This window comes from Panulirus ornatus, chromosome 55, assembly GCF_036320965.1.
Source record: "Panulirus ornatus isolate Po-2019 chromosome 55, ASM3632096v1, whole genome shotgun sequence".
NCBI classification, from domain to species: domain Eukaryota; kingdom Metazoa; phylum Arthropoda; class Malacostraca; order Decapoda; family Palinuridae; genus Panulirus; species Panulirus ornatus.
In genome coordinates this window covers 18,360,231-18,376,690 of record NC_092278.1, presented here as the reverse complement: position 1 = coordinate 18,376,690, position 16,460 = coordinate 18,360,231, and the positions used below count along the sequence as shown (strand labels likewise).

At 34.8% G+C, this 16,460-nt stretch overlaps 1 protein-coding gene across 6 annotated transcripts in view; it reads right to left on the bottom strand.

The window, feature by feature from the left end:
- Positions 1 to 1,560: 1,560 nt before the first annotated feature.
- The window catches only part of LOC139765487 (solute carrier family 41 member 1), a 55,760-nt gene continuing 40,860 nt past the window's right edge, over positions 1,561 to 16,460 (bottom strand). For 5 of the 6 annotated variants that reach the window (XM_071692911.1, XM_071692912.1, XM_071692916.1 and 2 more), the window contains 7 exons: positions 15,953 to 16,132; positions 12,646 to 12,790; positions 11,188 to 11,334; positions 9,505 to 9,652; positions 7,591 to 7,799; positions 7,224 to 7,372; positions 1,561 to 5,148 (listed from right to left, as the gene is read on the bottom strand). In XM_071692911.1, coding sequence (XP_071549012.1) covers positions 4,963 to 5,148; positions 7,224 to 7,372; positions 7,591 to 7,799; positions 9,505 to 9,652; positions 11,188 to 11,334; positions 12,646 to 12,790; positions 15,953 to 16,132 — 1,164 coding nt within the window. In that variant the 3' untranslated portion in view covers positions 1,561 to 4,962. The remainder of the gene's footprint in view (positions 5,149 to 7,223; positions 7,373 to 7,590; positions 7,800 to 9,504; positions 9,653 to 11,187; positions 11,335 to 12,645; positions 12,791 to 15,952; positions 16,133 to 16,460) is intronic. The other variant, XM_071692914.1, reaches the window with a different exon arrangement.

Sequence of the window (16,460 nt, the reverse complement as noted above, 5' to 3'; positions counted from 1 at the left end):
AAATGAGATGTTTGAGGACAATATGTGGTGTGAGGTGGTTTGATCGAGTAAGTAATGAATGGGTAAGAGAGAGGTGCGGTAATAAAAAGAGTGTGGTTGAGAGAGCAGAAAAGGGTGTATTGAAATGGTTTGGTCACATGGAGAGAATGAGTGAGGAAAGATTAACAAAGAGGATATATATGTTGGAGGTGGAGGGAATGAGGAGTGGGAGACCAAATTGGAGGGGGAAGGATGGAGTGAAGAAGATTTTGAGTGATCGGGGCCTGAACATGCAGGAGGGTGAAAGGCGTGCAAGGAATAGAGTGAACTGGAACAATGTGGTATACCGGGGTTGACAGGCTGTCAATGGATTGAACCAGGGCATGTGAAGCATCTGGGGTTTTATGGGGCCTGGATGTGGAAAGTGGGCTTTGGTTTCAGTGCATTATACATGACAGCTAGAGACTAAGTGTAAACGAATGTGGCCTTTGTTGTCTTTTCCTAGCGCTACCTCACGTGTGTGGAGGAAAGGGGGGTGTCATTTCATGTGTGGCAGGGTGGCGATGGGAATGAATAAAGGCAGTAAGAATGAATTATGTACATGTGTATATATGCCTGTATATGTATATATATGTATATGTTGAAATGTATAGGTATGTATATGTGCGTGTGTGGGTGGGTTGGGCCATTCTTTCGTCCGTTTCCTTAGGGATAGGGTATGAAAGAATACTTCCCTTGTATTCCCTGCGTGTCGTAAAAGGTGACTAAAAGGGGAGGGAATGGGGAGCTGGAAATTCTCCCCTGCACAGTTCCATCGACCCCTTGGGGACTATAATGACCACTTTGGGAACCACTAATGTAAACTGATATACTAGCGAACAAGAAAATTAGATGAGGATACAAAGTCATCAAGTTAATAGTTACAAATCATGAGATAGTGGAATGAAGTTGCTTGAGCATATCCAGAGAAAGGGTATAGAGAACATATTCAAGGGAGATGATACGTGGATACAGGGAAAGACTAAAGGTTAAGTGGAAAGGAAGTGATTACAGAGGCAGAGTGTGTACAGTGATGTGGATCCCTCAATGGAAAAATATACAGAAATTTCCAGATATTGCAAAATGGATGATTTAATTTTTTTTGTTTGTGTCAAACCCACAACTCTCTTGTCAGAACTACTTGTAATCTAACTTGTATTACTTTTCAAGTAAATGCAAAAATTCAGTGATCAAACTCTGTTTGGAATTTTCATGTCTGAAGGAATAGCAATGAAATTTATGTAATTATTAGGTGAAAAAGAAAGGGGGGCAGGGGGATGAAGGAGTATTACAGCAAAAGAGATGTACTGGAGAGGTTTGTTGATTTAAGAAAGGGAAAAAGGCAAATATCATTTTGATAGCAATGCATAATTTTGTATGGAGTTTGGAACAGAATCAATGAAAGGAAAAAAGCTTGCTGCATCACAACCAAAAGGAACAGAAAACTGATCTGTGGATATCCTAAACAAGAACCATTGTAAATGACCATCACCTAAGTAGCATTACTTGTCTTGTAAAACTGGTTACACAAATAAGAACAAAAAGAATCACATTATAATATTTATTCCAAACTTAATCAAACAAACTTAAGTAAATCAAGAGATGCAGTTAAGTGTTTCATGTATGAGAGAGGAATGGCTCAATATTAACAAGAAATGATGAATGATTTGCAGCTTGTAATATGTTCTGCAACAATCAAAACACTTTTATTACTTAATTAATTCATTTCACCAGAATCTTGAAACAATAAAGCTTCAGCATTATCAGTAAAAATTTACTAAATTATAATTTCTTAATACTGATGAAATAAAATACACAATAAAATATTTATCCACATTGCACACTGACAAATAAAAAACATCTGTCTGTCTATCTTTCTCTATTATGTTTGAGCCATTTCCTGTCTTTACAAATGAGTGGGTCTATGGAACCTGAAATATATGTATGCAATTAGCCCTGACCCTAAATTTGTCAAAAAAGCTCAAAAACACTTCAATTCAGGAATTTCCAATGGCAGATATATCATCATAATGTTGATTAATCAACAGTATTTTCATTATGTAATTTCACTGACTGCATATACAATTTAGAAAAAACTCACATGACTTCTATGAATGTGAAAAATCATTATATGATAATTATTACTACACCACTGGCATTCTCAGTATCACAGATATGATGCATCAAACAAAAGTCTTTAGAGTAAAGATGTTTTGGCATATGCTTTACCTTTTCCTCATATCTACTAGTTCTTAGTGGATTATCAATGCAGATAATGTACTGGATTTTAGTATAACCATTCTACACAATGCAATGGACTTTGAAAAGAAAATCAAAGATTAATAGTACATAATTTCTATAGATATCATAAAATCACTACATTTTAAACTTGCCAACCTGGTAACAGTACAACCATAATTGAAAAAAAGGAAACAAATAAATGCAACAAATATATGGCTACAAAATAACCCTCTGATCACTTACAGTCACAACCATTTGTGCACATAAATAATTAAAATATAACTTTGTGTCATACACTTGAGGTGTACAGTAGCTACCTGTGCACATAAAAGAATAAGCCACAACCATGTGTGAACATCTGTGCTCAAAATGCAGACTGTATTCATATCAAGCCATGTGTGCATACAGTGCTATGTAACAATACAGATCAATTGGGGAAACCTGTTAGTATCATTAAACTTTGACTTCAAAAATATAAAAAATTCTTTTGATATTTGCAGTGATTATATAATCATTACCAACATACTCAGATGCATATCTCAAGGGCAAAATAGAAAATTACAAAGAATAATTTAATGCATTTCATAAAAAAGTACAAAAGTATGGGAGAGCATGAAAAGAATTTTTCATGAGTGATCTGAAAAATATTAACAAGTGCTTCAACTGGTCATACATAATAAGTCTCATACTACCCAAAGTGTCAGTATCCATACAATAAAAAAGTGCCATTTCTCACACAAGTTTTCATTAATGCATCACACAAATTTTACACTAAGGAAGAATTATCATACTTACACGTGGATACATTAAATAAACATACACACACAGGCACTGGCACACATGCAAACACATCCATTTACACACATATATGCACACACAAACATGTAAACACCACACAAAAATGCAATACACACAAGTATACACAGACAGACAAACATTGGCACATATGTACACACATATTACCATATGCATTGGCATACATGTGCACTCAAAAGCACGTACACACTCAACCAGTAGCAGATGCATCTGCAAGAATCAGAATCATCTATGCCTGAAGAAAAAATTACAAGGGAGCAATTCAACAAATGCACCTACAGTTCTGGTAAGGGGAAAGATCAATACTTTGAGAGGCCCCAAAAAGTAGTCTGATGAACAAAAATTGAAGGCTCTGTGGTACGACTGGTGAAAAAAAAAATGTACGTGTCTAAGAATGAACAAACCCAGCACCAGATAACAAAAGATGCCAAGTAAACAAACTGTAGCCTTGATTGTTGTAAGCCATCAAAATCTCATTAACAGAAGATAATGTGATTGAGTTTAGGTAAACAAGTTTCTGAAAAACTTGGCAATAGTAAAAGCTCAACACCATATTTACAATAATGAGGAACTATATGATGCCAGTTTGCAACTTTGCCAGCTCTAAGACTGTGTTCCTTAGAAGTTTACACCACAAATCCTTAGCTGCAAAGAAATCTGTCTGCTGGAGCTATTACCTTGACAAGAATCAAAATAACAGCTCGCTATAAATCAACTAAAAGAAAACTGAAGTTTTCTAAAAGCTAGGTTAAACAATATTCCTCCCTGCCAGTTATTTTTCCAAAAGAAGAAACAGAGAAGGGGGGCCAAGTAAGGATTTTCCCTCCAAGGCTCAGTCCTTTGTTCTTAACGCTACCTCCATGATGCAGGAAAAGGTGAATATGTACGGGGGAAAAAAGATCAACACAGTGGGAAAATAGAGAGTTCTATGTGTACAGCAACTACAGATTTTGGTCCTGATCCTAAGTGGTTTTTTTAACAATGAAAAGAAAACTGAAGGAGGGATGATAGTTCAAACAGCTGGAAGAACAAATCAAAATAAACACAGAGATTAAAATTTTTTGTAGAAACTCAGGAAGCAAAGAACACTGTAAAGAAACATGACTGCAAAATTAGAGTGATGGAAGAAAATCAAGGCAAAAAGCAAACGCAATAATGTAGGAATTTTGGGAGAAAAAGTGATAGCTAAGCAAGTAAAATGCTCATTCCTCTTTTTATAAGTGAGTACAGAAGGAAAACGAGGTCAAGAGTTAAGAAATAATTCTGAAGCTGAGAAAGTAAAACCCAAATCCATCATGGCTAGCAGCAGAGCAGGGATTAGGGACCATCTATTAAGAAAAAGGTTACAAAAATAAATGAAAGGGTTGGCAAATATACTCTGAAATGGAACAAAGATTGCACCACAACTAAGGGAACAGAGCTACAGAAAGAGGCTAGTAACCAAAGAATTACCTACAACAGATTAGAGAAGGAAGAGAGGATATATGACAAAAATAAAATTTGTATAAATTTGTCAATATATAATGAAATGTGCCTTTAAACTAGAAAGAGCAAGTCAATCATAGTTTGTAACAGGAAACTATGTAAGAATAAACTTACAATTGTTGTGAAAAAATGCAACTGAATGAGCAGCATAGACAGGAAAATGTAAATGCAGTTCAAAAGACTGTATAGTATGATACAAAAATAATTTAATAGATGGGGGCCTTTGAAAGTACACTTCCCTTCCCTTACTATACAAACAGGCAAATCACAAATACACACACACACACAAAACATACACACAATATATTTATATATATATATAGAGATATATACATTCAGTAAATAACTACTAAAAGATCTAACAGATCCATGATAAATAATTCCCAAGAATAAACTCCAAATTTAGTCCCCAAGATCACTATCTCCATCACCAACAATATAAAGGAAGTGGAACGCTATGGCTAAGAGCCCTGTTCCCAGAAGATCTCCAAGGGCAGTCAGGTATGGAATGGCAGAGTTGTCTGGATCAATGGACATCTTCCACATCCAGTGCACCATTACATGTGCAACATACAGTAGGATTGCCACCTGAAAATTAAGAAAAATTAGCATAAAATCTTATGACATCTACTCATTACCCACATACTGCAAAAACAAGTATCAAAACAATAAACTTATATCACCATCATTACCACCACCAATACTGCAATCACACTAACAGGAATGTAATGACACCTCATGAAGATGTGTGGCACTATACATGTCCCCAGTGAGGTCCAAGGGCAAGTGTATGACCTATTCTCTCATTCTTGGTTATCTTAAAGCTTACCCGCACTGTTACACGAAAAAACTATGAAATGCAATCATTAATCCTTGATTCTTTTCTTCCACATTCATGCCAGACCCTTCCACTCTCCAAAGCCAATTATCCTAATGTGTTCAGTTTCCATCATTCTTGTTAGCTATTTGCCTTTTCATATAATAATTCATTATCTGATTATCTTTTCATCCTGGAGTTAAGATTATTACCCATGTATCTCATGTTTATCGTAAAAATCAACTAAGGCATGTAGGAGTGCTCGGTTAAAGTAGATACAGAAGGATCCAAGCAAGGATTTTATTTTACAGTTTCAGTTTCTGATGCTTCATCATTAAAAGGAAAAGCAAAAACAAAAAATAATCTACTAATATTCTTTAAAAGTTTTCAAATTTTACTTCTGATATTGATTTTTTCAACTTTTAAGTTGCTATGATATTAAGATTACTGTTGTGCAATTAAGAGGATTTTCAAGAAGTTTGTTTATTCATCTATAACTGCCCTAGGATCCCTTTCTTGAAAGGGTTCTGGTGTTACTGTAGGACCATTTTTCTAGGAATGCCAAGGTTGTGCTACTTTCAGCAGCAAGGAAATGATGAACTCCTTCAGAGTGAGTTCTTTGAGAAGACTGTACTCCATTTTATCAACAAATGAAAATTCAGCCTTGCCGAAGATGACATTTCACATGATATGTAACCGAAGGCAAACAGACTCTAATTACACCTCTAAGAGGAACTAACTCTTAATATTTTTCAGGACAAATGTTATTCCCTTGGTCTCCACTATCATACGTTATTCCTTTTATAGATAACTCCCACTTGTAACAAACAGGTTTGCCAGAGTTCAGAATGCCATGAAATGTTAATGCAACAGCAAGATAACACACCTAAAACTAGTCACTGAAAAATATTTGGTTTTATGCACAAATCACTAGAAATACCAGAAAAATACTGTGTAAGGATCTAGCATACATGAATTTCAGTCATTCTTTTTAATCGCCATCTTAAGCTTTACACTGAACATAGTAAGAACAAACAGCAGTTTCTGGAAAACGGGAATCTTCGTAATTTTGCTCAAGTACTCCAAAGATTAAATCTACAACAAAGTAAAGGTGAAGCAAACTATTTATCTAATAGACTTTGTATCACCTATAAAATAACTGAAGATGAAACTATTCATGCATGTGTAGTTTCGATAATCTAGTGTCTCAAGAGTCTTTAATCTTAGTAGCCAATGCCATTATCCTCTTACTACAAGCCCTTATATCATTACCAAAATCTAAATTAGTAATAAAGATACTGCCAACTGATGATCCACATTAATTAAGTCCTATTCACACAGGTTTATATAACAAAATCAGCAGCTTTAATCAATTCCTGATATTCAGCAGGTGAATACACAACAAAGATCACTTACAAACATTTTACTATATTTTTCACATGCTTGTATAAATATTATATCTTTTTATAATCATACAACCCAAAGACCCCTTTTATGGGGCTCCCACAGCTTCTACGCTGCACCCCAATCAGGAACAGGGATATGATGGACTCCTTTCGAATGAAAACTTCCTTAACAAGGCTGTACTCTTCTTCATCCATTGATGATGATATGACCTAAATAAAGGTAACTTTTCACCTACGGTGTAATCCCATGCAAGTAGAGTCTGTTGATACTTGTATAAGATCTTAACTTTCTATTTCAATTTTTAGTTGTTAGAATTATTTGTATCAGAATAATCTATCAAAATTCTGAATTCATTATGATATCTATTTTTCTTAATTCCTATCTTTCTCAAAACTTGCACTTTTCAGCTACATATATAGGTTGTGTAATTTTTTCTTACCTGGAGGAATGCAGCCAACAAATATGTAACAACAAAGATAGGAGTGAGGGATGTGTGGCCAGCCTTCAGGTAGGAGATGGTGTACATGAAGACCAAATGTCCTGGCACAACTAGGAGTAAAAGAACTCTAGCTGTTCGAGGATGACCAGCTGTGTACAGGCATTCAGGTTAGTGCATATGAAAAATCATTAGAAAATTTAAATGCACCAGCAAATAAATCCTGATAAAATAGGTGCATGTAGTTCATACTAATATCAAGTACCTTAATCGACATATCATAGTTATAAGGTATCCTAACATTTACACTGTAATGATTATAAGAAAAAATTTTCAGTAAAAATGCACAAATACTTGTTAATATACTCACTTCTAGCACAGTATGCAGAACAGGGATTGATACAAAGTTCTTCACCAAACTTAGGCATCTTTCCTAGTGGAGCAGCAGCATGGAGAGCAGTGGAGATACGTGAAGCTTGTACTGCTACTAGATTTCCTCCTACACCATTTATCACAGGTTGGAATACAGCTATGCCCTTGTAGCTGGATACCGTGAAGTCTAGAATCAGACCTCCCAAACTGAAATACACAAGGAATTTTCAAAATCAATTTACCCAGTTGCCATATATATTTGCCTTCACCAGTTCATTCACTGCATCTGTCCATCTTTTATGTTGTTTAAATCTCCTTGTATCTTCATTTACAGATCATCTTTGATACTTTCTAGTCTACTATACATTTCAAAAGTCTTTCATCCTTATGCTTTTCAAATTATTCCTCATATAGTATACCTAATTCATACCTTCCTTCTATACTTTGCTTAGTTCTCTACTTCATATGATTATACCCCATTAATTTCATTTAAACTCATCTTCCTTTTCATTTGTATTATCCAAACTTACAGAAAATGAAAACGCATGGCTTCCAATCTTTCGTATGTATTACATAACATTCTCATGGGTACTAATTACAAAAAGCATAAGGACATACATATAAAAAGGTAGGAACTATGTTCCCATGTAAGGTTTGGTCACACATGCATAAACCTAAGCGAGACATCCAATTTTCCTTCTATATCAGTCAACTAAATACATCATCAAAGCAACATACCATGCTATCCAGTTTCTATACTGTGACAATTTCCATCTTCTCCATAATGGGTTGAATGTAGGCTATAATTATCCCTTCTCACTCTCACCTCACACATTATCCAACCAACAAATACAATAAATGACCATGAAAAAAATTATAGACATCAATACTCTAATAATCTCATACGAAGTCATGGTCTTTGTTATATGAACAGAACCTGAGCACATTACTTCCTTCAACACAAAGTTACTTTATGCGGCACTTCTTATGGTTGATTGCAAGACTGTATGTATCACTACCATTGAAAGCCATCATAACTCCAAGAAAATACAGGTTTAACTGAACGGCCAAATGATGTATGATAATACATGCAGCAAGGTGAGTTAACAGCTGGAGGCTGGGTAAAAGCTGGTACTGGTAATTAGGCAAGGGCAGTAAGTTTATAAACTGTAAGATTTGAATCAATTCAGTTAATGATTGGTAGGGGTCTGGTTGTTCATGTTTCCTGAAATAGCCATTTAGTCAAGAAGTCTGACTCCTGTTTGATAAAGTCTATGCTTATTTTTCTGACAGGTATGAGCAGTAAAGTACTAAAGGAAACAAGCTCTCACTTCATGCACTAAGTACTTTATCAATCCGTGTCTATATATCAGTCAGTGAATAAGCTTCAGTGTGATGAAGCGCAAACCAACCAAATCTTTTATTTCTAATCCAGTAATATCTTGATGATCAAATCAAAGGAGGGTAAGTCTATTAATTATGAATGAACACATATAATCAAAGATATACCACTTATGCTTTGATGTCTTTCAATAAATCTATCAAACAGAGCAGCCTAACTTGCTGCATATACCTAAAAAAAACGAAAATCTAGTCTTTGCAATGTAGTACAATTTCTAATAAAACTGTATTATCAAAGTAACTATTGTAATACTGTGCACTTGCAAGATTTCACATCTGAAGCATTTACGAGCATGTTCAACCACACATATGCCATATCTCACTTTCTGTGATAATGCAATTATAGCTTTCTGTCTGTCAATCAGGGGTCTAGATGGACAACTACAAACTACGCAACTGATGAAGTATTAGGTATATGTTGCAACATTCACACCACAGTGAAATATTTATACTATTTTCTAAACCATATATCAAGAGTAATGTCCAGTAACATTTAAAGCCTCATGTCTACCTGGAGATCATCATGGCAGAGATAACAGGAGTCCATCCAGAGTACAGAACTTCTTTTGTATGCTTGTTGCGGGAGGCAAGCCACACCCAAAGTGGAAGAGAAAGTAGGTAACCAGCAACAATCAATGGGGACAACCACAAATCCGTATCTGAGATCAAGAAAAAATAAATATAAAATCATTAAGACATCTTTTTATGCTACATTGTATGGTAAGCTTTCCTATTATAAAAAAAAAAACTTTTATAACACGATTTGTTAAATTTTTGTCATGAGGAAACGCATCTGCCTCACTAGAATGGTAGTTGCATAGTATGCCTCTGGACAGGACAGAAAGACCAAATGGTAGTTTGGTAATTAAGTCAGAGTGGAAAAAAGGGGCAACTGATAGTTTGATAATATGAATCTGGCAGTAAACTGAAATGAGTCAATGAAGAGATGAATTCTAACTTGCTATTGTCTTGTTGATATGTGATTTTCCAACCAGACGATGTCAAGAGAAGGAAGTGAGTACTTAGAGACAATGCCAGCCACATCTGCTTATTGCATCAACATCTATGTACAGAATAAGCTCTGTGATCCATGGTTTTGCTTTGGATCCTGTTCTGAAACAACATGAGCCTATCACTTCCTCCTCAGCTGTAATGAAGCCCAGAAGAGGATAGGTACTTTGTGAATATCATTCTAAAGAGGAATGACTTCAGCAAGCTATGAGTCATGAGGGATGCTGTAGAGACAAATCTACAGCAATTTCTGGCATCTTGGACAATGGAGGCGATTGATGGGTGCTAGTTTCTTTTGTGCTTGTATGGACTACTCTAAAGTACTGATATTCCAACAGCCAGGGTAATTTATATTTATGGTCTTTTATAGCTGTAATTTCAGAAGTTCATCAACCCCAGGTATGACATCTGCTGGCAATCCAAACTTTCAATCCTGTTTAATTATGTGTCAGTATGATGCTTGATATTCACAAGTATGAAGTAATAAAGAAGTGGTGAGATTTCATTTTTTGTCTAGTCCTACTTTTCAACTGGAATATGCTCGATGGCTGGTGCAATAGTGTTCATCATTTGTCTCTTTTCACCATAAATATATTACACATATTTTCGTTTGGATCTTTATTACCTGAAAGCATTTGCTGTGTTTATTCATGACATGAAAGATCCTGCCTAAATCATGCAAATCTAGTTTTGAGTAAAGATATGGTGTTAGTTTCTATTTCTGATACTATAAACATCCATTAATTCATAACTTGATAGCATTAAGGTCTTTGACAAATATCTTCAATATATCCTTATAAGTTAGCAAGTTTGTGCCAAAATCATCCCATTCAGCAAAAGCATGAAATAAAAGTTGAAGTATGAGCTTTAGCACATAACCATACTTACTAACTACTTGGCCCAGTTATTAAAACCTATTCCATATGTTGAGACACAGACCACCTTAATAAAGTTGGCAAAAATATATTACCATCCTCTTGAAAAGTGGATGTTTTCTATAAATTTCTAATGAACTTAACCTTAAATCCCCAATGCTGATATGATGAAGTATGACAAACAAAATTACAATAAAACTTGAATAATGAACAATGTTACATATATGTAAAATTAAAGAAATAACTACGTTTGAAAACAATACTAGGACGAGAGTTTATAATGTATGATACTCTAAATTAAACAATACCTTTTGCATTATACAGAATTGAGGCTATCCATGCTAATAAACCAAGGGTAGTAAGATCCCCAAGAGATGCAGCAATAGGAGTAGCTACATTGTCTGGATTAATACTGCATTTTCTTGATGTAAGAATCACTCCTGCCATTATCAAACCTAAAAGTATAGGAAAAATCATATAAACATTTTACAGTACAGCCAGTGATATTTTAGATATATCACTTATCTTTCTTTTTTAACAATCTATGTACTACTACATTCTTCTCCAAGAACAAAGAGTGGATTAATTTCAAAAAACAAAAACTATCATGGACACAATTAACAAATAGATTTGCAAATTCTGTGTCCCCTACCAAAACTTATGAGTAAAGACGAAAACTTCATTCCTGCAAGAGCACACAGTTATTAAAAAATTTTCTTACTTGACAAAAGTTCATTGTTTCCTTTTATAATGTTCACTATAACTACACGTTATTCATTACAAAATATATCTTTTTCATTAGAACATTATGTCTAGTATCTTTCTAAGAAAAGCCTTCTGATGTAGTTATTAATTTTGGTGAATGAAAACCAACCATCAATATACGTGCTGCAACAAATTTACTGTTGAATCAGGTAGACTTCACTGTGGAATTATTTGTCTTAAGGATATGTATCTCTGAAGTGAGATGTCACCCTATATATTACAATGTATTACTCCTCATCACAGAGATGATCTGCACAGGTTTTCTGAAAATCAAATACATCTCATCCAGCAATATGCTCAGATTATACAAGCCTGCCTGCCACAAGGATAATCAACAACCAGTGTCACTCTTTAATGACCTTATTCATCATAAATACCCAAGATGAAAGAAATGCTATTCCCTCAGACTGGACACCCTGCTGACTTAGTACAATGCTTATTGCATCAATAAAACTTATTGCATTTATAAAACAAAATAGCACATTTTTGAAGTCCTAAAGACAAAAAAGGAAATGTTCACAGTACTAGTCTTACTGCTGAAGAAAAGAGCCTCATAATACAATGAGTATATAACCTGCCATTTCTAAACCTTCAAATGATACCTCTTCCATTCAATTTTGCCATAGCAAAGATGCATGGAGCAAAGGCAAAAGCTATGAGGGAGAAGAAAATGGAACTAAATTACAGATAAATCAGAGGCTATTATCTAAACTTACCTGTACTCACATTATCTATTACCATTAGCTTTATTCCTATTTCCACATGATGGATTACATGCATACAGGTATAAACTTTTTGTGGGCATTAATTTTTGAGAACTGGGTCCCCTATCCCACAGGCTGAAAAGGGCAGGGTCACCCAATTCCAATGAGAAGGGGTAGGTGGGTGGAGGTGGGGAATGCTAGAGGAGAGGGAGGAACCTGTTACCTTGCTCTCCCATGTAATGACAATTAAAGAGTAAAATTATATTTCTAACCAAAACATACACTAATCTGCCTTACTTAGGATTAATGATGCTAAAGATGCAGTGACAAGAGCTGCAGCACAAAGAAGCAATGTATGAATGATATCAAAGTGCCCTTCAGGGATCCATCCCATCACAACAGCAGCTACTGATGCCAGGAATCCAACCACTATGGCTTGGCACTGAGGAAATAACATATTATTTCAGAGAAACATCACAAACAAAGACAAAGTTATGAAAATCACTGCATGTTTAAAGATTAAACAAATTTAAGAAATGTACAAAAACTATAATAACTGGTGCAGTATAAGATATGTTACAAATGAGGATAAGTTGTAACAGTGTCACCTAACAAAATTTCTATGCCTACTCTTTATCTGCTCACTCACTTTATCTTCCTGTAATCTCTTATCATCAATTCTATGGTGCATTATCCTGAAAAGGAAAAAGGAAGAAAACTTAACTTCTAAAGGTACCTGTAAGGATATTTCCCAATCAATGACCTTCAGCATGAGTTGAAATATTTCACTTTAACTTCTGTGATGAGCAGTCAAGTCAGTTAGAACCTAAACTTTAATGGCAATCAATTTATAACCTCCCTGTGCTCAGTGGTAAAGGCACAAACACTAGCAAAATTGTAATCCAAATACTGACTGTAATCTAGCTGTTTCTAAGGAAGCATGCTGAGCTTGTGGGGAAATTTTCTACCCCCATGTTTTGGAAAAATCTTGCTGAGCCTGAGTGGAAACTTTTTTCCCAATATTTTGGAAACAATCTAAGTCTTAACTCTATGATGTAAGTCAACTGTGTCCAAAGAGCAAAACAGTATTACAGGCTTAGCCAATGACATCATATCATCCATCAATAAAGTAAGGAATTCTAATCACAGAACGCAAGACATGGGGTTAAATATAAAATAAAGTTGTTGAAATTTTTTCTGTACTGAATTCAATGACCCATACAACTATTCAGAGTTAGCTGAAGTGGTAAACATATCAAAACGTCAGGCAGAAGTGATGATCATAAAGTGTCCTTAAGTAAAAGAGGTGTCCAGTGGGAGATGAAAAATCTCTCTAATGAATCATGCAAGTAACTACTATTATAAGCTATTTCTTTTTAATCACTTTTCAAATTTTGATTCAAATGATAACAGACATGCAACACAGCGCAGATTATATTTGTAATAAAGAAGTTCAGATCAAGTTTCATCATGAAAGTTAATCAATGCACCCCTCCACACTTTGCATGTTGGATGTGTTCTATGAAAAGGCCAAGAGAAATCAATCTATGTGGTGCTAACTTTCCATAAAGTATAACAAGGACACATTCCACAGCCCTTCTATTTGCACTCCTGTCTCACAAACAGTGATACAATATTCTTTCATAATACAAAAATAATTTCTAATAATAATGGATCTTGAAACCCACACCACAAGCCATAGATACATGAGAGGAGGAGAAAGGAGATAGCTGATAACCAGATGCTACATTGTTAAAGGTATCACAATCTTATTATTTGTTTTGTTTTTCTACTTCCTGTATAATATCATACACCCAATAGTCTGTATTCTACTGGGAAAAGTGTTCAAGAGTTGGTATGATCTTTAGTCCCATTCTTAGCTAATCAACAAGTAGAGTGAAGATAAGCCTTTGGGATTAGGCCTTATAGCTTGTAAGGATGAATGCTACTCAAATCTGCAATAACATAAGTATGATTTACTCTGGAATAATCTTGGATGAATGTACAACGTACAACATACATCCAACTCTTTATCTGGGTGCATACAGAGCTCATATAAGGGCAAGTCGGGAGCCAAAACAACATCATATTGTCATTCTTTATGGATGGGGAGGTCCATCCTGGAATGTCTGATTTACCTTAAGTAATGCAGACCTTTCATTCTTTTTGCCAAAACCTTTGATATCCTTATCAGCAAAAATCACTGGCCAGTACACTTGCTCAAACCAAACAGCATACTAAAGCCATGAAATTGGAAAGGTGATTTCTATTCTTTTTATCAACTCTCACTAAACAAAATCAGTGGGCTACAGGGAGTTCAGGGACTGCCAAAATATTGCTCTGATGTTAGACCAGATAGGTGTTTTGTTGTCCTATCTGATGTAGCACTTGGGTCTGCTGCCTTCAAAATATGATACTGTCAAACAGAAGTTCCAGACATTATCTAAGGTATGCTTTTTTTTTTTATAATTTTCTTTGGTTTTTCATATTTTTCTCCAAGTTTACCTTCCTTCATGTGGGTATGCTCTCAGATTCTCATGGGATTTTGACGATTCGTGAGAAATACAGGTTTTGGAGATTAAAACTCATTTGCTACCAGAAGTAGAACCCTCCCTATGAAATTTTTTTATCATCTCCCCTTTCCTTCACTCCCTTCTTTCATTCTCAGAAAAATTTCTTTTGGCCTGAAGCACACAAACACTCACAAAAAATAAAAAAAAGTTTTGACTCCCACATCAGTTGATAGATGCATCTTCCTGGTGCCCTGGCTGTCGTTGACTGACTACTGAGCTTTAAGTAATTAGCATCATTCTAATTCTAAACGCCAGTGGAGTTCAGAAAAGGGAGGAAATTCTCATGAACTACCCCTCTCAAATAAAATGGGGGTAAAATGAAATCTAACTTCTTGTAAGCAAGTGGTCATTTCTGATTCTTACATGGCTCTGTCTCTGGCCAATAATAATTTTTCACTTTTCAAAACCATGAGTACATTGTCTTCTACTAACTTCATTCATCGAAGTATGGGTGAGGTGTGTCACTCTTCTGTCAAAATTACTTACATCCAGCTCAGTTGACAGTAAACGTGCCTGAGGGTCTTTAGGTTTTATGGATTGTCTTCTCAGAAAAGCCATTAACAACGAGTAAAACTGTAAACAATTGCTATCCTTCATTACTTTTACCAATAACTTTGACATTAGATGAATCCTGAGCATCTTTAATTATGATATCAGAGATACAGTAACTTACTAATCCTTTTCTAATCTAAATGAGAAGTGATGTGGCAGGACATATGAGCCAAAGATACCAACACAACACATTTTTTTTATTAAGCTATTGCGAGTCACACCTTTTAAAAAGATTCAATGTACATTTTCACTTACAGGGAATATGTGCAACATATCATAATAAGAAAGCAATGCATCAAACCTGATAAATCTTGAAATTAAATTGAAGTTATCATGCTACATTAAAAATCAATAAATCTTATGTAGCATTTACATACAGACATATTAAATTCGAATAAAATCAAATGACATTATGTTTGCTGTTTCTACTCTCTGTATATCTTTCTTTACAATCTGATACAATACTTTAAACTACCAACCTGAATAAGTGCCATGTTTCCAACAATCATTGAAAGGCACTCTTCTTTGTTGTCAAGATGACCCAAGTTGGCATGTGTGGAGAGACGTGAAGCTAAAGTCATCTCTAAATTTCCTTTCAGGCCTAGGAGTGCAGGTACCATGATGAAAAGTTCACTTACATCTTGAAAGACATCCCAGTGCTATAAAGAAACAATATAAATGTAACACAATTTTAATGAGTATATGATAAACTATTTGAGAAAAAATCTAAATATTGTAGAAATAGTTATAAACTGCTGACAGTCTGGGCTACCATTGACATATAACTTAATTTCTTTTTACAATCATGTTTACCAGAAAGAAAAAGGATGCACACATGATGTTAAGACAAACACAAAGACTGCCTTTTAAAAAAGTATATACTCAAAATTATGATAAAAGTAACTTTAGAATAAAAATGATGATAAGCTACAGTATAAGTAGTTCCTAAAAGGCTACACAAAGACATAAACTAACAGCAAATTACAC